Below are 19,842 nucleotides of genomic sequence, written 5' to 3' on the forward strand. Positions count from 1 at the left end.
AATTTACCTATAAACATATACTACACAATTAATACTTTGTCCCACCTGTCATACATACATGTATCTTGGAGTCCGTGCTATAGCTGGGTACAAATTTATAGCCCACTGATCTTCTCTCTCCACTTTTATCTTCTTAAAATATGTTTGTAACTATCTTATAGCCTGCTATTATACATGCTCTAAGCTTAACATGAGCGGGAAAGTGCAAATGGAAACCGAGGTAGAATTTGTATCTTAAGCCCTATTCTATACTCCAGCTTTAAAATTTAACTTTCTCGTTTACCGTTATCACGCTTCCCAAACTACTAAACGATATAATTTTTTGCAACAATTTTTTATATATAAGTTATCTTTAAAAAGTCAAACAAATCAACTTTTCAAGTTTACAATAATTAATATCCAATTAATCATGCACTAATAAGCTTTCTCGTTTCACGTGCTATGCAAATATTCTTCTCTCTTGAACTCTTGGTCTTGGTGAAACGAATGAAGTCTTATGGCCTAACATATTTACAAACGAAAAGTAATTTGTGAATAAAATTTTTATATACGTGTTCTTAGCAATTTAAAAGCAAAAACTGAAAAATATTTCGATAAAAAACCTTAAAATATGATTCAAATTTAAGGTTGAAATTTAAGTTGTGACCAATAAGTATAAGGATAAGATAAGTGAAAAGACGAGGCCGTTAATCAGAAAAAGAAGAAGATAAAAAAAAGACATACTGGGCCTCCTCTTTCGGCCCATCATTACAGCCCATAATAAATATCACAAAACCCAAGGGTGCTACTCGTAAAACCGCCCTCCTCCTCCTTCCTCCCTAAGCAAAACAACAAACACCTTCCCTTCCCTTCGTCCAGCCACACACTCTCCCTCTCCGTGTCGGTGTCTCATCTCTCTCTCTCTTCCCATCCGCCGCCAAAACCCTAGCCCCCCCTAAACCCCGCCGCCCGATCGCCGCCGCCGCCGCCGCCGCCGCCGCCGCCCTCCCGCTTTCGCGGCCTCCGGTTTGGGCGCCCCCCCCGCCCGGCCCAAGAACCGTGTGCCCCCGCCGCCGCCGCCGCGATGGACATGGACTCGTGGGAGCGCCTCGCCGCGGACGCCAGGCTGCAGGGTTCGTGCTTCGGTAGGGCCAAAAGATTCGGTTTCGATCTTGCGTGCGGAATTTCGGTGGTGGTTGTGTTTTTTTTTTTATTTATTTTTTGGTGTGTGTGTGTGGGGTTTTTGATTTTGTGGTGTGGTGGCAGATGCGTTGATTGGGATGGAGGAGGCGGAGGGGAGCGAAGGCGAGGAGGAGGAGGCGGCGGAGGTGGCGTGCCCGTTCTGCGACGAGGAGTTCGACGGATTCGGGCTTTGCTGCCACATCGAGGACGAACACCAGGCGGAGAACAGGGCCGGGGTAATCATCCAATCGATCGATCTCAAGCCCGAAACAAAAATATAAAGAAAGAAAGATAGTAACAAAATTGTACTGATCCTTTAGTTGCTTTGCTTCCGGCAAAGAAACGTCGGGCCTTTGCTTATTAACGTTCGCTGTAAAATGGTTGGGCGAATTGTTTATTTCGTATGGTTTCTTGAGGAATGCCTGTGCTTGCGCGGTGATTTTAGTCGCTAAGAAAAGGGTTTTGATTCCAAGGTAGGATTGTTGGGGGGCGCCTTAGTTGTTTTTGGTTCCGTACTATGCGCGTTCGATGCTTTTTATTCGTAGTGAAGCGGATGTTGTTTTTAAGATGTGTATGGTGCTTCTACTTATATGTACACAGGTGCATTTTAGCTACCTTTTGATATTAAGGTGTAAATTCAGTTCCGTTGATGGTTTTCTTTGGGTGCATAGTGCGGTCCTGTTCATCAGCATGGTGTCTTTCAGCTGCTTTTTGTTGTGGCATTGATACTTTAGTCACCTTGGTGCGATCTTTTTGGGCTCATAGGGCAGTGTTACCTGGACACGGGCACGTGTGTCAGAATCCGACTTGGATTCGCATGTCCGATTCGGCAAAAAAGAATTAGACACACAAAATACCTCTTTTTGGAATCCTACTCAGACTTGGGGTGTCCAATTTGGGGGGAAAAAATCTGGACATGGGTGTCCAGGTAACACACTAACACTGCCATATCATATAGGGTTCTTATGCTCGTATAGCAAACATGTTCGAGCTGTTTTTAGTTCCTAAGTAATGATTTTAGTTGCAAAAATTTGATTTTGTAGGTTTATAAATTGATTCATGAAGTGTTTCTGAGCTGTTTTCACTATAGAGTTGTGAAGGTAGAAGTTTTTTAATTTGATTGTGCCACGTCTGTCCAGTTTGCCAAACGTCGAAAGCCATAAATGAAGGCAAATCAGCTAGGTGACCTTAGTGTGTGCCGCGTGCCTAGGTGGCCGTACGTGTGTCCACTTCATTGATTGTAACTGTTAAATTGCATATACTTTAGGAAACCTATAATTTATGATAATATTTTAGATGTTCCAGGTGGTGCCTAATATAGTATTTGTGGTATAGCTAATAATACAACCACAATATATATAAGCTTCTTTTTTTTTTCTTCGAAATTTCATACCTTTTATAGTCAAATCATTATACAGTCATCGATGTCAAGGGTCTTTACGTGCTTTTGGCAAATACATGTGCATCGGGCTATTAACTTTGAGATGTTTGGCTGGCTTTTGAATACTTGTGTGTATAATTGTGTTCTTAAATGGGCTTAATATGCTCTTCCTTTGTGAGGAATTGGGTTGCTTTTGGTTGAATGTGATAATCCCATTACTTTTCTTAGTGCGCATGCAATTCATTTTATGTTGATAAGAATTACAAGACACAACTATTTTAGCCAGTTTTCTAACATCTAAGTGTTTTCCGCCTAGCCTACCTAGAGCCCTAGCGGTGATTGGCAGAATTCTTCCCTTTTGCCTGCCAAGCCAATTTATCCCACCTAGGCCTGCTGATTTGTCGTTAGGTGCTTGTCTGTGATCCTATAAGGCTTCTAGCACATTGATGTATGCTGATGTAGTGATTTTAGCTTTTCTATTTTTGCCACAATGATCACAATTCTTAAGGACAGCTGTACTCTTGGGTGGTTTTCAGGTATTTAAGCTGCAAAATTTTTGTGATTCGCCCTTTGATTTTATCCGAGTAGATGTGAATAACTTTTTGTTGTTTCCATGGAATGCTTTTGTATCAGATCCTTTTAGTTACAGTACTATGAATTTAGTTGGATTGTGGATTTTCGGCAGTAATAAGGTTCTTCTGCCATAGTAGTAGTATAATTTCTATAAAAAAAAACTAATACTATTTAGCTGTTTTCCCTTTTTTAAAGATCTTAGTTTTACTAGCTTAAGCGGGATTGGGGCAAAACTTTCTTCTGCATCCCAATCTTTCATTGTGCTGCCGAGCTTAGTATCATTGACTTTGAGTGTGCAATGTCCAATAAAATGCTAAAATCTGGCTGTTTCCAAACTCCAATGGAGTGAAAGGTTCTGCTTGTAGTTTCTAGATGTAGTTCTCTGAGTAGTTTTGGGCTGTAGTGTTAGTAAGTGGATTTGAGGTTGAGTAGATAATGTTTCACTCATTTTGTCTTTATCCCATTATGAGTTTTCATTTAATCCCATTATGAGTTTTCATTTAATAGGTGATGGACTTAACACACTATTATGTCATGCCCATTTAATTATGTAGCTTACTGCACAGCACATTAGTGCCTGCTGTTTCTGGTACTGAGGAGAACATAGGCTGTTTCTGGTACTGAGGAGAACATAGGCTGTTTCTGGTACTGAGGAGAACATAGGCTAGAATATGTAGACCCTACATAATATCATCTGAGTACTAAGCATGTGAATCTTAAAACATCAAGAAGTTATTTGTAGTTGAAGATTGTGTTGAGTTATGTATATTGTTTTGCTACAGAACTTATCTTGTACTTAAAAGGTGTTTTTATGCTAATACATTTATTTTAGCTGCTTTTTTTTTGTGTAATTGTATTGTTGTTGTTCTTTCAGGTGTGTCCAATTTGCTACGATGCGGTTGGGATGGACTTGGTTAGTCACATCACTTCGGAACATCCCAGTTTCTTCAAGGTATCAGTACTTCCAACATTCATCAGCTATTCATTAGTCAATTAATTCCACTATTATAATATTGGGGTATTGCATATATGCCAGTAGGGTCTAGGGTAATTGTCAATCTGCTACTTGTTTTTTTGCTAATATCAAATTGTATGTGATAGATGGTTGTTATCTATGAATCAAATTCCAGGAAATAAGTTGCAAACTTTGTTGATTCCCCCATCGGTCTTATTCTACTGGATTTGGATTGCTGTTTTTTTTCCCAGAATACCATTGTGTCAGATCCTTTTAGCAGCTACTGCCATATATAAGGTGGTAGTATCTTTTCTATCAAAAAAGGAGTACCATTGAATTCTTGTTTTCCTAGTTAAAATTCCTACCTGGGAATTTGGCCATCTTTTCTTCTGCATCCCAACTTTCCATTGATGGTGTTGAGCTTCACATCATTAGCTTCAGTGTACAACAATATCAATTCAAAGGCTGAAATCCGACTGTGTCCAATATAGTCTCCCAAGTGAAATGTTCTACAGCAGTTGAGTAGACAATGTTTGTTTATTCCATTTTATCTTGGTTCTAATGATTTACGGATTTTCAGTTTGGTGGGCTTAAAGCTGAATCTTGCCATGCCCATTAAATTATCGCTCAGTGCATATTTCCTGCTATGTTCTATAGTGGCCAACTGGCACTACTAAATTAATTAACTGGAGCTTTGTATGATAGTAGCATTGACAGGGCCGGTCCTTCTAGCATAGCATTCAGGTGATGTCATGGAACTGCAGTAAAAGTGTAGAGCCAGTACAATTTGTTTCATAGGCAGAAAAATACAGATCTTGTAGTGTTTACCAAGCTTCTTCTGTAATTGATTAATTAATGGCATCAATAGTATGAGAGAGAATCACACATATATACCATGTCAATTCACCACTCGTTTTTGGCTCATATCAAATTTTATGTGACAGATGGTTATTTATATATAAATCATTGAGGCGTGGTTGACAATTCTGGAAACATATCATAAAAAATTTATTTATTTTCTGATGAAAATATGTACTTATTGTTTAACTCCCTTGACCTAAACTAATTTGCAGGGCAAATGGAGAAATCGGCGAGTTTCACATGGATCACATTCTTCAACGCGTGCCACATTAAAAAAGGACGCGGCATATCTGCAGTACCGTTATGGAGGATCCACACGTGCTGCTTCACACAACACAGATCCTGATCCTCTACTATCCTCTTTTGTTGGTAACTTCACCGACACAGATTTACCAAAAGATGTACAACAAGAGTTCCGAGATGAAACAGATGAGAAAAGTGATTCCTTAGTACAGAAGGAACAGAAACCGGTGGAAAGGTATTGAAAACTTTTTGAAAATCAATACGTATTTTTTTTGTATTACTGTACATCAAATCTTTGGCATTAGTTCTAGTATGCAATTGCTTCATTTTATAGCCATTAGTTAGTAAATCTGTAACACTGAAGATATAGTTCATTAAGTCATTGGCTTCAAGAAGGATGCTGTTCTTCTATAAACACTGCCTATTAGTAGAATTATTATACAAACACATCTCATTTTACCAATGATTAAATTTTATGTTCAGCATGATGATGCACTGACTTTGGTAACTTTTTTTTTTTTTTTTGGCCAGTGCTGATGAGCCTCTGCTCCCTGAGGTCAAGGAAGAGAGAACTCGGAGGAGCCAATTCGTGCAGGGGCTGGTATTGTCCCTGATGTTTGATGACATCTTGTGAAGAGCTACATTCTAAAAATTGATTGAAGGCAACAGTCGCTTCCGCGAAACAGTATAAATACCAAGCGGAAGTTGCTGATGTCTAAGCTGATTTGCCATCTGAAGATGACAGCATTGTTCTAGGATCATCAGAAGGATGAATTTGTGAATATATGGATGTTCGTTAGCATGTCACGGGTTTGTCGCCTCAACAAATAAGATTATATGTATATTTTGGTAACATCACGAATACCTGTGTTATCAGGAGACCCAAGTGGCCTTAGTTGTATGTATGTTGGGATGCCAAAAGACTTGCAAAATGGAATCCTCATTATTCTTTCCAAATATTCCATTTCATAATGTGTTTGTGTGGTGTGCCTATTACTCTGCATGTTTCTCCCATCCTAAGATTGGTACAAACATTTGTGTTAATTATCATCTCTTGAATAATATGGTCCATGTAATCAAGGTACGTAAGATCAAGGTACACGCGTGACAAATCGATGAAAATTCAAGGTAGGCATCAGCATCAACTCCACACAATTGAAGGTTTGAAGAAACAATGACATTCTTCAGCCTTGGAAGTATTCATATCAAGTTGAAATATTATATTCATACTGTCATACATAAATGAAATGTGTGTGCATGTATAGTCTGGAGCAATGATTAACTAGTTGGTTAAACCTATCAAATGTACGGAAGAATTGTAGTCCTAGTCAGCTCTTCTGCTTCCACCCAAGATTGATCTTTTCTTTTCTTTTTTTCTTTTTTGGAAGCCCACCCAAGATTGAACTTAACTACAAACGCGTAAATATAAAGAGATAAGTTCATATTGTTTCACGCGCTAATGATAAAAAAAATGTCAGATTGCCTGCAATTTTGTATTGCTCACGCGCTGATGGCACAGAACCCCTTTTTTAGGGTCACAGAAGATCATTTCTATGCCTATTCTAATCACTAGTAAGTTCTTTCCATCACATCATATCACATCGAAAACTTTCCTACACACATAAACTACCAACTTTTTCTCAAAACTACCAACTTTCTCCCAACTTCTCAACTTTTCCACCATCTAAACACAGCTTAAATGCAATCTGATGTGTAGGATTGTTCTCATCCAACGATCCAAAATGCAAGTTGGATCTCCTAATTAATGCACCTTCGTTACCCGTAATTTCCTCCGATACAATTAGTAACTAAATTTCTAAGGGCAATTACTATAAGCCTCTATGCCCTTGTCTCTAGGTATCATGTAAGCTACTCCCCCCGTCCCATAATATAAGGGATTTTAAGTTTTTACTTATAATGTTTGGCCACTTGTCTTATTCAAAAAATTTGTGCAAATATAAAAACGAAAAGTTGCGCTTAAAATATTTTAAGATAATAAAGTAAATCACAAAGAAAATAAATAATAATTCTAAATTTTTTGAATAAGACGAATGGTCAAACAGTGCAAGCAAAAACTCAAAATCCTTTATATTATGGGACGGAGGGAGTAGCTCACATGACAAGGTAGATGAGAGAAATGAAGATAGTGGAGGAGCCACCAATGGATTGATAGGAAAGAAATAAAGTAAAAGAGAGATGAGAGCAAACTTCAAGAGAGATGAGAGGTCCCATCGTTTGGAATAAAAATAAATTTGTAGGTAAAGTTTTGTTATATGTGTTCTTGGTGACTTAAAACCCAATACTGAAAATTTAAAATTTGGTTTTTTTTTCTTTGGCTTATTAAGCCATCCGATGGGAGCCGAGAGCAAGAGACCAATGAATTGATAGGAAAGAAATAAAATAAAATTAATATGGTGTATTGGGATAAGTGTGTTAGAGGTAATTTGTTGCATACATTACATTACCTTAATTAATGAGTTGATGATGTGGATCAAATTAAATTAATGAGTTGATGATGCGGATGAAATTAGGGGTGATTATCACCTCCACTGTAAATCTTGCTTAACAAGCCTCTCTCTTCTGTGATTTATTTCAATATTTAATTTCATGTTAACACATTTAATTAACGGATTTACTCGCTATGGTTAACTTTTTAGCAAAGTGGATTCCATTTCCACACGTTTACGTTGACCATTGGAAGATGAAAGCGTCCGAATTTTAAGAAAAATTGCAGGACCAAACAAATAGCTATAGCCCATTGTTCTTGGCTTGAATGCTGGCTCTTTTGGCCCCATTCTTGTTTTATGTGATCGTTGAAACAGATTATTAGATCCACGATTCAAGTAGCATTGTTTAGATCACTCGTTTTAAGCTATTTTGTAACCTTATTTATTAAAATACTTAATCTATTTCTATAACTAAATCAATAATTTATCATAATAATCTGCTCAATAATCTAAATTAAACCAGACTTTAAACTTGTTAGGAGCTCTATCTTCATTTCTTTATATCACTTCTATGCAAGACGGGCCACTATGGACACCTGTCCTGTTTCTTCAGGCATGACAGACAGCAGCAAATGGCACATGTCAGGTAATGGAGGTGTGTTATGTTTTCTTTGGACTTTTGATGCCATTGTGTTAATTTGTTGTAAATGCTCTCTAATTTTCTTCTTTTTTAAATAAAAACCCATGGATATTCATTTCCACTAAACTATGCCATTTTTATTTTAAAATCGTTCTAGTAGGCTTGTAGCTAGCCATCATCCACCTTGCTTAGGCCTTGTTTAGTTGGGGAAAATTTTTAGGTTTGGTTATCACATCGGATATACGGACATACATTTAAAGTATTAAATATAGTCTAATAACAAAACAAATTACATATTTCGCCAGGAAACTACGAGATGAATTTATTAAGCCTAATTAATCCATCATTAACAATTATTTATTGTAGCACCACATTATTAAATCATGGCGTAATTAGGTTTAAAAGATTCGTCTCTCAATTTACACGTAATCCGTGTAATTGGTTTTTTTTCATACATTTAATACTTTATGCATGTGTCCAAACATTCGATGTGACAGCGTGGAAATTTTTGTTTTGGAAACCAAACAGAGCCTTACCATGAGAATAATCTTTGCTCATGTTTGTTATCCATCATCAATCTCTCAAGAAAAACACCTGAAGTACTCTCTTCTTCCCATTTTAAACACAATAAGTTATCGGGTTAAACTTTGATCGTCCATTTTATTTTTAAAAAAATTGATTAATATTTTTATTGTTATTATATGATAAAATATAAATAGTTTTTTACGTGTGACTTATGTTTTTTTTAAAATAAAACGAACAATTAAAGCTAGATATAGAAACTCATGACTGCACTTGAAATGAGACGGATAATAAATACCAATGATGACGTCATCATGGCTGGGGCTGGATGACGTCCGCGTATCCCGCTGACACCTGGGCCCAGCCAGGCCCAGGGTGGGTCCCACCCAGCTGCAAGAGCAATTATTACATCCACTCGCAGTAGTGCCGCTTTCGGCCGTAGTAGACGACGACGACGACCTGGTTGTTTGGATTAATTTCCGACAGCGTCAACTTAATTCGATTGTTTACTTGCAACCGCGTCTGATCCCCCAATTGCTCCAATTTTGCTTATTTAAAAAGGAAGTAAATGATTTCTCTCATTTTTCACGGACATGGTTTCGAATTACTAAACAGTATATTTTTTAAAAAATATATATACGAAAATTACTTTAAAAAATCATACCTATTCATTTTTAAAGTATAAAATAACTAATACTACTTGATTATTATGTATTTTCTCAATCTTTTTCTTATTTAGCGTAGCTTAAGATCTTTTATTTTTGGGTAAATTGAAACCATGCCATTGCATTTTTGCAAAGTTTGAGATATGCCATCGGTATCTCAATGACATGTAGGACTCACATGAGTCAATGACATGTGGGTCAGGATGGCATATCTTAAATTTTATAAAATTATAATGGTATGGTTCCAATTTTCCCTTGATTTTTTGGAGCAGATATTTCTAGCTGTAGAAATCATTTATATTGTCTAAAATTTACAATTACATAGACAATATTTAGATAAATTATTTTATTTTTGTTTGAGAGAAAATATAAATTGTAAATCATTATAATTAACTTATAGATTCTAACTCTAAATCCAACATAGATCTTGAATCTAAGGCTAATACTAAATTGCTAATCATGCCCTCAACCACCAAGCAGCCATGCATGCTAGCTGCCAGTTTCTCTGCTGCTAATTAAGTATGCACCTGGTACTGTTAATTAAGTGAAGAGCACGTGCACAACAACATATTTTATTACTCCCTCCATCCCATAATATATCCATCCCATAATATAAGGAATTTTGACTTTTTACATGTACTGTTTGGCCATTCGTCTTATTAAAAAAGAATTATTATTTTTTTTATTTGTGACTTACTTTATTATCTAATCTAAAGTACTTTAAGAACACTTTTTCGTTTTTTATATTTGCACAATTTTTTTAATAAGATGAGTGGTCAAATAGTGCAAGCAAAAAGTCAAAATGTCTTATATTATGGGACAGAGGGAGTATATAATGTCTCCGTCCCATTTTAAGTGCAGTCATAATTTTTCGTGCCCATCTTTAATCATTCGTCTTATTTGATTTTTTTTAAAAAAATTAAAGCATAAGTTACGCATAAAGTACTATTTATGTTTTATCATCTCATAACAATAAAAATACTAATTATAAAAAAATTTTAAATAAGACAGACGATCAAAATTAGGTATGAAAACTCATGGTTGCACTTAAAATAGGACGAAGGGAGTATCATAGAGATTTTTTTTTTCATTATGTCAAAAGAAGACGCATGATGGGATGTAGGACGAAATTATTGTAAACGGAATCACATTCCAACAGTAGTTAGGTTGGGAAAAAAAAGTGTGATTGGAATAAAAAGCTTTACAGCTAGCAACCTACATTCGGAAAAAGGAGAAACTGGCAATCTAGAAACAAGCTATATTTGGAGCCACAGAGATGCTATTCGCTAGCTATACCACCATGACAACACATTTGGTGTGTGTTGTGAAGTTAAGAATTCATGATTTTGACATGTATATTATGGTTGAAATCATATGCGCGCGTCCGTAGTGTAGATTTATTTTTTATAGAAATTTAATGAGGGGACTGAGATGATTTTTTTTTAAAGAAATAGTCGAGTCGTTTTTACACCTTAAATTACCTTATATTTATAACTACAGTACTTATACTACTATAATATTCAAATTTACAATATAATTAAAATTTCTCAGAATGCATGAATTTTACAGAATTTTATATGAGATAGTTCAATTCTTCCTAAATTTTCTTAAAATTTCTGTAAACCGAATAGGCACTTACCGCTTCTGTGTAGCTAGCTACAGAAGCTTTTAGAGCCGAGGACGTATTGGACGGAAATTTTGGATACTCGTGGCACGTTTTTCAAACTGCTAAACAGTGCGTTTTGTGTGAAAATTTTCTATATGAAAGTTATTCTAAAATATAAGATTAATCCATTTTTCAAGTTTGTAATAATTTAAACTCAATTAATCACATGTTATTACCACATCGTTTTACGTAAAACACTTAATCTTTATCTTCATCTTTAGGAGATTCAAACACCACCGGAGTACTTGGATGGCAGTAATGCTCACCGCGGGCTCGGGTATCCATGGATACCCGACCTGATGGGCACGGGCGTGGGCGCGTTCTTTTGTTCCTGGGCACGCTTGATCCGATACCGGCGAACTTAGTAGGCACACCCGGGTTTTATATTTCGCACGTAGGTAACTCATGCCCGACCCAAAAATTTTGTAATTCCATATATGTCCATTAGGCCTTCATCTTTCCTCATGGCCCCATATCCCATTTGGCCCATTTACATGTACTGAAACTGAAACTGAAACCCTAACCCTATCACAAATCCCACACCGTCACCTCTCCTCTCAGTTCTCACCCTAATCTCGCAGCGGCGGCGGTGCACGGGAAAGAGCAAGTGGCGACGCGGTGGCGGACGGGTGCAGGCGGCGGCGCATCGCGCACGGGAGTAGGCGGAGTCGCCTGGGTGGCAGGCGAGGCGGCGGTGCACGGGTGGCGGGCGCAGGCGGCAGCGCACTCCATCCAATCCATCCCCGACTCCTCGCAGTGGCAAGTGTGATACCCAGTGGTCAGGCATGCCTATGCCCGACGGGCATGGGCGTGGGCATGACGTTTTGCCCGATAAACAGTTGGGGTGTGGGTTGGGCGCGGGTACCTGTGTCTCGGGTCGAGCATGGATTCGCTTTGCCCGTGCCCGACCCAGCCCATTGCCATCCCTACTTATATATCTCTGCAATTCCAACGAGTAGGGATTGTCTACCGTACGATACCTATAGTAGATTAGTAGTTGCTGTTGATATATGGGACCAGTATACTCGCTCTGTCCCAAAATAAATTAGAGGGAGTACTTGTTAGTAAATGCTACTGCAAGTTTAGTACTACCTCCGTGTCATTATAAGTGCAACCATAAGTTTCCGTGCCCAACTTTGATCTTATGTCTTATTTGAAAATTTTTTATGATTAGTATTTTTATTGTTATTAGATGATAACATGAATACTTCACCCGTTTCATATGTTAATGAATCTAAACATATGTGTCTAGATTCATTAACATCTATATGAATATGGGCGATGTTAGAAAGTCTTATAGAATGAAACGGAGGGAGTAGTACTTTATGCCTCACTTCAGTTTTAAATTTTTTTTCAAATAAGACGGACGATCGAAGTTGGGCACGGAAAATCATGGCTGCACTTAGGCCCTGTTTAGTTCCCAAAACAAAAACTTTTCACCCATGACATCGAATGTTTGGATACATGTATGTATGGAGTATTAAATATGGAAAAAGAAAAGAAAACCAATTACACAGTTTGCGTATAAATTACGAGACGAATTTTTAGGCCTAATTACGTCATGATTTAACAATATGATGCTACAGTAAATATTTGCTAATATCGGATTAATTAAGCTTAATAAATTCGTCTCACAGTTTACAGGCGGAATCTATAATTTATTTTATTATTAGACTACGTTTAATACTTTAAATATATATTCATATATCTGATATGATAAACAAATTTAAAAATTTTTTCCAACAAAACAAGGCTTAAATTGGGACAGAGGGAGTACTGCCGATGATCCGTGTCCCAGCCCAAACGCTAATAAACAACGAAAAGTTGAGTCTCGCAGATGGAGACAAGCAAAAAAGATCCAGCAGCTAGCAGTAGCACTAGCAGTACTAGTAGTAGCAGTCCAGTCTCCGGCGGTGACTCGAGCTCGATCGCCGCTGATGGCGACGGCCACCGCGTTCTGCAGTGGAAAAACCGCGGCATTCCTCCTCCCACCGCGTGGTATATATACACGCCAATGGCGCCGCCCATCTCCTCCTCCACTCCACTACGGCCATCTTCTTCCTCTTCCCCAGCTCGACCACTCGCTGAGAGAGAGAGTGAGCAGCAACAGCAGTAGCCGGTGAGTCCATCTGATGCCGCCGAAGCGGCGGCCGGAGGAGGAGGCGCCGCAGGCGGCGGCGCTGAGGAAGCGGTGCCGGTCGTTCGACCTGTGAGAGCTGAATTCCTTGTTCTTGATCGAGTTCTTGTTTCCGCGCGCTTGATTTGTTACATTTACAGCCTTATTACTCACTGATCGATCGATTGATGATGGGTTGCAGAGAGATCAGGGGTTGCAGGCACCTGCAGGAGCTCGCCGCCGGCTGCGTCCGCACGCTCGAGTCCGCCATTAGCCGGGTAACCAATCTCCTCAGTCCTCACCTCAAGAGAGAGAGAGAGAGAGAGAGAGTGTTTTACTCTGTATTCAGGAATTATTTTTAGAAATAATATTATTTTAATGAAAAATTACAAAAATAGAAGCTAATTAAAATCGCAAGTTTAACGACCCGTCGAATAACCGTAGTTCTTCGATAGGAGCCAGAGTTCGATAGGTCCTGCATGCACAGTGCTGCACAGTATCGCACAGTGGTTCTCTTTTTTCGACAGTGGTTGTTCTCTTTTTTATATTATTATTTTTTATCCCCTGTTCTGCGGTGGTTCGATATGTACCTCTATCAAACTTTAGTTGTTCGATGGGGGTGCTAGACTTGCAATTTTAGTCTGTCAACCTCTATTTTTGCAATTCTCTATTAAAAAGTATTATTACTAAAAAAAATCGTATTCAGGGACAAGATACTTGTTGGGATTTTTTTTAAATGCTTATGAAAAGGGCAAGATATGAATTAGAGTTTGGATATAAATTCAACATTGGGGAAACCTCAACAAAGATTCAAGTTTGAACTAAAATATTGGAATTTGGGGTAAATTTCAACAAGTATGAATATTTCTTCGGTACCCCTCTCTTATAAGGATTGAATTTGCCAAATCCAAAACAGTGGATCACTGTGTTTTTCCTTGTGCTACTACTATTTGATTATTAAGATCCTTCAAATCGAGGTTGAAATGGTCCTCCAAAATCTGTAACTGCTCTGGGTACAAGAGAATAATATCCTGAAATTTTTAAACAAGACTAATTTTGTAACTCTTTTTAGATATTGATTTTTTTTTGAGTTAGTATAAAAACTCTGTAAAGGCTAACCGTTAAAATGGTTTAATTCTTTCCTTTGACAGATACCAGAGGAGGTGACAAAAGCACTTACAAGCTTCCTAATCCGTGCTCCTAGGTATCGCCCTCACATCAGCAATGCGACTTATCTGAAAATTGAAACTTTTTAGATATAATACTGAATATTGAACTGGGACTATGTTTGTAAATCCTATGGTTGCATTCACCTTCATCCAACTTTCTCCTTGTTTTTTTTGCAGAACACTGTCTGATCAGAACCAGCCTCCATGGTACAAGCTTAGGTTCTCAAATGGCTTGAGCAATGAAGTTTTCACAAAGAAAGGAATCTGTGATGTTAATGGAGAGTCTCTCAAGATATCTGTGCATGTAAACAACCCACAAGAGGCCTGCTCGCATCGCCTTCTTTCTGCTAAGATCAGAGTTGTTGTTCTTGATGGTGACTTCAACAAGAATGATCAGGGGTGCTGGACATCAGAGGAGTTCAGAAACCACATAGTGCGCCCACGTGATAAAGTTGGGGCTGTGCTGACTGGAGAGCTTGAGCTTAGCCTGAAAAATGGAGAGGCTTACATCCATGATGCCACTTTTGTTGATAACTCCAAGTTCATGAGGAGTGGTAAGTTCAGACTTGGGGTAATGGTTATTGATGATCTCGGTGAACGTATTCAGGAAGGCATAACTGAACCTTTCGTTGTGAAGGATCGTCGCGGAGAAGGTAACCTTAGTTACAAATTTTACATTTTGGTTACCTCAACATCTGAAGTTCTGAATTGTCAAAATGTGAGTGTTCTATTCTTATATGCTTGGTACAATGTAGGTTCCAAAAAGCATGAAATTCCATCATTGGATGATGATGTCTGGCGCCTGAAGAAGATATCAAAAGATGGTGTCTTCCATAATTCATTGAAACAGAGTGGCATTTCAAACGTGAAGGAATTCCTTAGGCTGTACTATACTGATGAGCCAGCTCTGCGCAAAGTAAGAAAATTCACAGTGTACCATTTGCTCAATTCAGTTTCAGTCGCTATATAATGACATGCTCTTATTCCCCCTATATTTAGATTCTTATTAAGGCCACTGATAAAGTTTGGACGACTATCATTGAGCATGCTAAGAAGTGTGATCCTGGAAGAGAGCTGTACTCTTTCTTGCCAGAAAACCGCAATGTTGTGCTGTTCTTCAACTCTATCCATCAGATTGTTGGGGTGATAACTGGTGACCATTACACTCCCTTCAGTGATCTTGACAAGTCTATGCAGGTATTCCTCTGGTTCTGACTGAGTTTACAAATTGCAGGTTATAAAGGATTCTGTTTTAAGTCTTTTAGTTCTATTATATGTGTAAAGGATTTTACTTCAACAAATTATTCATACATCCAAGCTAGTGTTTCGAGTTCTCTGCTCAAAGGATCCATAGTTTTGCTTTGCTGCATACATAATCATATGTACACTATAAAGCAGTTTGTTCTCAATTCTCATGTGGTTCCACCTTTGCAGGATGATGTAGGACAACTGAGCAAATTAGCATATGCAGATTTGAACCACTTCCTACCTGATTTTGAAATGAAAAATGGCAAACCAAGACAAATCAACCAATGCGCTTTCCAAGAATCGAGAATGGTGGAGCCTAAATTTACTGACCAAATCCAAGGACATATGGATCCTAATTTTGCTGGCCTTATACAAGGAAATATGGATCAAAAGAGTAATAGTCTGCATTTTTTTTTCATGCATCTGACAATGGTTGTTGACACTCTAACAAAATACAGTGGCTCATTGACATCAAAACTTTCAAGCTGTTACAGAGAGAAATGTCCATGAATCTGATGATCAGCAAGGAACTTCTGGCAGTCATCCCAGGCAGTGCAAATTATCAAGGTTTGGATCTGTGCGAGTGACACGCGTGGCATCCTTGAACAAAAACGATGAAGTAAGTTAAAGCCTGAAAAAAATGTAATTCAATTGCAATTCAAATTTCATCTACTTTCTAATCCTTCACAATGAAATTGACATATTTCACAGTATTATTTGGGATCTTTGTCTGATGTTCTTACTGAATAATACCTCCCAGGATTCTTTGGACTTCAGTTTCCTCCTGAATTCTCTATCTGACCAACATGATGCAAGCATGAACACAAATGAGATAGCAGGCTCGGTGACATTCCATTGTCCAACCGCTTCTACAAATGAAATTACTGGATCAGTGGTGATGAGGCAAGCATCTTTCAGAATGGATCATCCAGCTTGTGAAAATGGTAATTACTTGACAAAGAACAACTTGCCCATTTCTATTCCCTGTAATCACATCAACAAAAAAAAAAAAGAAAAAAATCCTGTGCTCACTGAAACTTTCTCTGCAGATGCTTCAGTTGCTGAATTCCACCAAGAGCAACAGGTGGTTACCGCACAATTTGATCCATCTTTTTTAGCTGTACTCGCTGATGCCCCCATGTACTCAACGCACAACAGCTTCAAAGAGAGTGAATGCCACGAGGCGCTACAAAAGCTGTCTGAAGACTGATTTCCCTAAGAACAATGAACATTCATTTTGATGCATATTTAGGTCAAGTACTGTTTTGAGTCTCATTTTCTTAATATGCCAGCTTGGTATTAGTGATTGCTTCTATTTAATTTGTAATGTGCTCATATTCTTGTACTATTTACTGGATCATTATTATTTGGGGCAATTTCGTTTCTGCCCTCACTTTAGTGTCCAATATTGATTCTACCTCTACTTTTTAGTGTTTTCGTTTTTGCCCTCACTTTTTTGAACCGAACAATGTTTTTGCCCCTGTTTTGGATGGAGAAGTTAACGGTGTTAAATTCTTGGCAAAAGGACATTTATACCCTCTCCTATCTCTATTCATTAATTGTGTTTTTGCCCCCATTTTATGCATGGCTTTGGAAATTGAAATTCTTGGCAAAAGAACATTTAAATGACCCACATTGACTAACATAACAATTTGCACAGATTCTGAATTTGATGGAATTTCTACAAAATTTCAGCAGCATTTTGACAAATTGAACAAATTTTTGACAAAATTTCACCATCATCTCGGCCGACGCCCTCTGCAGGTCGCCGCATGGCTGACGCCCGCCGCTTGGTCGACGCCGCCTGGCCGACGTTTGCTGCCGCCTGGTCGCCGCCCGGTCGACGCCGCCTGGCCGACGCCCGTCGCCGCCCGGTCAACGCCGCCTGGTCGCTGCCCGGTCGACGCTGCCTAGCCGACACCCGACGCCGCCTAGCCGCCGCCCGCCGCCGCCAGGTCGACGCCGCCTGGTTGACGCCCGAGGTCGCCTAGCTCCCTCCTCACCGCCTAGCCCTCTCCCCGACGCCGGCTGTCACTCTCCCCGCTGTCGCCTAGCCCTCTCCCCGCCGCCACCTACCGCGTACCTCCTCCTTGCCGGCGGGAGGGGCTGCGGCGTTGCACCTCGCCACCGCCTACCCCTCTCCCGCTGCCGAGCCCTCTTCCCGCCAAAGCCTACCGCGCAGCCTCCTGCTCGCCGACGGGAGGGGCTGCGGCGCTGCACCTGGCCGACGACCCGCTCGCTGTCGCCGACGACACCCGCTCGCCGCGGCCTTCCCCTCTCGCGGCGTCGAGCCCTCTCCCCGCCGCCACCTACCGTGTAGCCTCCTCCTCGCCGGCGGGAGGGGCTGCAGCGCTGCGCCTAGCCGACGACCCGCTCGCCGCCGCCTGCGCCGCCCAGATGGGTTTTGGCCTTGGTCATATGCTAGATGAGAGAAGAGACTGTGGGTTAGATATTTCCCAGGGGTAAAAAGGTAAATCACGAAATCAAAAAATATTTATTTCCTTTATTTCTCTATTTTTTTACTGCTATAAATCCGGTCCCACAAACTTCCGTCTAAACCAGGGGTAGATGCCTCTTTCAGTTCAAAAAAGTGGGGGCAAAAACGAAAACCCTAAAAAGTAGGGGTAGAATCAATATTGGACACTAAAGTGGGGGTATAAACGAAATTGTCCCTTATTATTTAGTTACAAGAACTTTGGCTCTGTGCATGCTAGATGCAGAGGCCGGGGATGTAATTCATCTTCCTTATTAAAAACAATAAATATTGTGTATAAATTCATTCATATGTTGTACACATTCAATAAAAATACGGAGTATAATTTACTGAAACCAGATACACTAATCCTGTCAGGATCGTTTCTCCTATAAGAATGAACTGCTTCAAGCAGAATGCTACTCACTGACTCTTGGTAAAATACAACACTTACCTGAACCTGACTTTTAACCTGTTCGACTGCATAGTCCATGGATTTGCGTGTTGTTTATGATGCAGATCGAAGTCGAAACACTCAGAAATATTCAAATCTTTCGACGTGTTCCTGTCTATTTCATGATCCGGACGCGTCGAGACCAAGAACTGAAACACGCTCAGAATGACGACGAGCAGAATGATTTAGGTCAACTTAATTGTATTCTTTTCGAATTTGATCGATTCTTTATTGTGAGGGAGAGACGGAATACGAAAAATCGTTAGAAGACGCAGGGATTTTACCATGAAACACCGTTGCTGCTTCCCTGTATTTTCAGTAATATTTCGCAGTTCCTACCAAGCTACTCGTTTTGGATTTCGATGCAGCTTTTGATTTGCTCCTGCAATCAGATGGCAGTAAAGTTGATAAAACGCGGCTTAGCAAACAATAAAAATCATTCTTTCGCACACGGTTTTTGAATCTTGATTGCTAGTATTTCGAAACGAAATTTGCTCTGCATTTCCTCCAAGAACACATTCACTTTCCTGATTTTTGTGGAGGGTTGTATATATTATAACTAGCCGATGGATCATATTAACATCCACATCACCATTGTATACCATCAAGAGCCCAACCATGTATATATTCCCCAAAAGGTAAATTTATTTTGGTTTTCTGAGCTATTCTTTTACTCCACACAAAGGATAGTTTTTCTACCAGCTGGAGGAGGGAGATTAGGCCTTGTTTGATTGGAGGCCTGAGTAATGTGCCAAAGAAAAACATGTGTTTGTGTGGAAGAAAAAGTTGTGATGATCTTCTTCTTTTTTTTTTTTGGAGGGGGGGGGGGGGGGTCTAGGCATACTTGAAAGTGTGTTGTTTGGTTGGAGATGTAAAGCTCGAAAAGAACAAGGGCTTGTTCAGTGCGTTGGATCATCAAATTTTGGCACATTGGAATAAGCAATTTTTGGCAGTGATGGGATGCATTTGGTTTGAATCCTAACAAAATTTTGGTAGGATGTTATTGGATGAATTATGTTTGGTTTGTGCCTTACAAAACCTACGGCAACAAACTGAATCAGCCCTGAAATCAATTCAAAATGAAAGCAAACATGAAAAATTAAAAATATTATTTTTGCAAGGAAAATATAAAATATTCTAATCTCAACCCATTCAGGATTCAGCACAAGCAAGGAACACTTGGCATTTTTTTTTTTTTGAGAAATCACCGGAGGGAACACTAGGCATTGACAATCTGGTATGCGGGTACCTCTTCGAGGGAAATAAAA

The 19,842-nt window shown here is 39.2% G+C and overlaps 2 protein-coding genes across 4 annotated transcripts; both read left to right on the forward strand.

Moving 5' to 3' along the window:
- Window positions 1–841: 841 nt before the first annotated feature.
- LOC127758147 (protein DEHYDRATION-INDUCED 19 homolog 4-like) lies at window positions 842–6,146 on the forward strand. Of its 2 annotated transcripts, none has more exons than XM_052283768.1 (5): window positions 842–1,124; window positions 1,246–1,397; window positions 3,990–4,067; window positions 5,144–5,409; window positions 5,706–6,146. In XM_052283768.1, exons 1-5 carry the CDS (start codon window positions 1,064–1,066, stop codon window positions 5,806–5,808), a joined length of 660 nt encoding a protein of 219 aa, XP_052139728.1. In that variant the 5' UTR covers window positions 842–1,063; the 3' UTR covers window positions 5,809–6,146. The 2 variants fall into 2 exon arrangements, with proteins under 2 accessions (XP_052139728.1, XP_052139729.1); XM_052283769.1 differs by having other exon boundaries at window positions 842–1,112.
- A 6,846-nt stretch (window positions 6,147–12,992) lies between these two features.
- Window positions 12,993–17,050, forward strand: LOC127756704 (calmodulin-binding protein 60 B-like). 2 transcript variants are annotated; one of them, XM_052282074.1, is made up of 10 exons: window positions 12,993–13,323; window positions 13,433–13,508; window positions 14,382–14,434; window positions 14,577–15,052; window positions 15,155–15,315; window positions 15,399–15,596; window positions 15,834–16,041; window positions 16,133–16,266; window positions 16,408–16,591; window positions 16,697–17,050. In XM_052282074.1, exons 1-10 carry the CDS (start codon window positions 13,247–13,249, stop codon window positions 16,855–16,857), a joined length of 1,728 nt encoding a protein of 575 aa, XP_052138034.1. In that variant the 5' UTR covers window positions 12,993–13,246; the 3' UTR covers window positions 16,858–17,050. The 2 variants fall into 2 exon arrangements, with proteins under 2 accessions (XP_052138034.1, XP_052138035.1); XM_052282075.1 differs by having other exon boundaries at window positions 16,142–16,266.
- The last annotated feature ends 2,792 nt before the right edge of the window (window positions 17,051–19,842 follow it).

This window comes from Oryza glaberrima, chromosome 12, assembly GCF_000147395.1.
Source record: "Oryza glaberrima chromosome 12, OglaRS2, whole genome shotgun sequence".
Classification (NCBI taxonomy): Eukaryota; Viridiplantae; Streptophyta; class Magnoliopsida; order Poales; family Poaceae; genus Oryza; species Oryza glaberrima.

Excerpts from the sequence above, each read along its gene's own strand:
- LOC127758147 (XM_052283768.1), top strand. The coding sequence starts at position 1,064 with ATGGACATGGACTCGTGGGAGCGCCTCGCCGCGGACGCCAGGCTGCAG. Across the intron at positions 1,398-3,989 it reads AGGCGGAGAACAGGGCCGGG|GTGTGTCCAATTTGCTACGA; the intron begins GTAATCATCCAA and ends TTGTTCTTTCAG. Across the intron at positions 5,410-5,705 it reads GAACAGAAACCGGTGGAAAG|TGCTGATGAGCCTCTGCTCC; the intron begins GTATTGAAAACT and ends TTTTTTGGCCAG.
- LOC127756704 (XM_052282074.1), top strand. The coding sequence starts at position 13,247 with ATGCCGCCGAAGCGGCGGCCGGAGGAGGAGGCGCCGCAGGCGGCGGCG. Across the intron at positions 13,324-13,432 it reads CGGTGCCGGTCGTTCGACCT|AGAGATCAGGGGTTGCAGGC; the intron begins GTGAGAGCTGAA and ends GATGGGTTGCAG. Across the intron at positions 15,316-15,398 it reads ATGAGCCAGCTCTGCGCAAA|ATTCTTATTAAGGCCACTGA; the intron begins GTAAGAAAATTC and ends CCCTATATTTAG.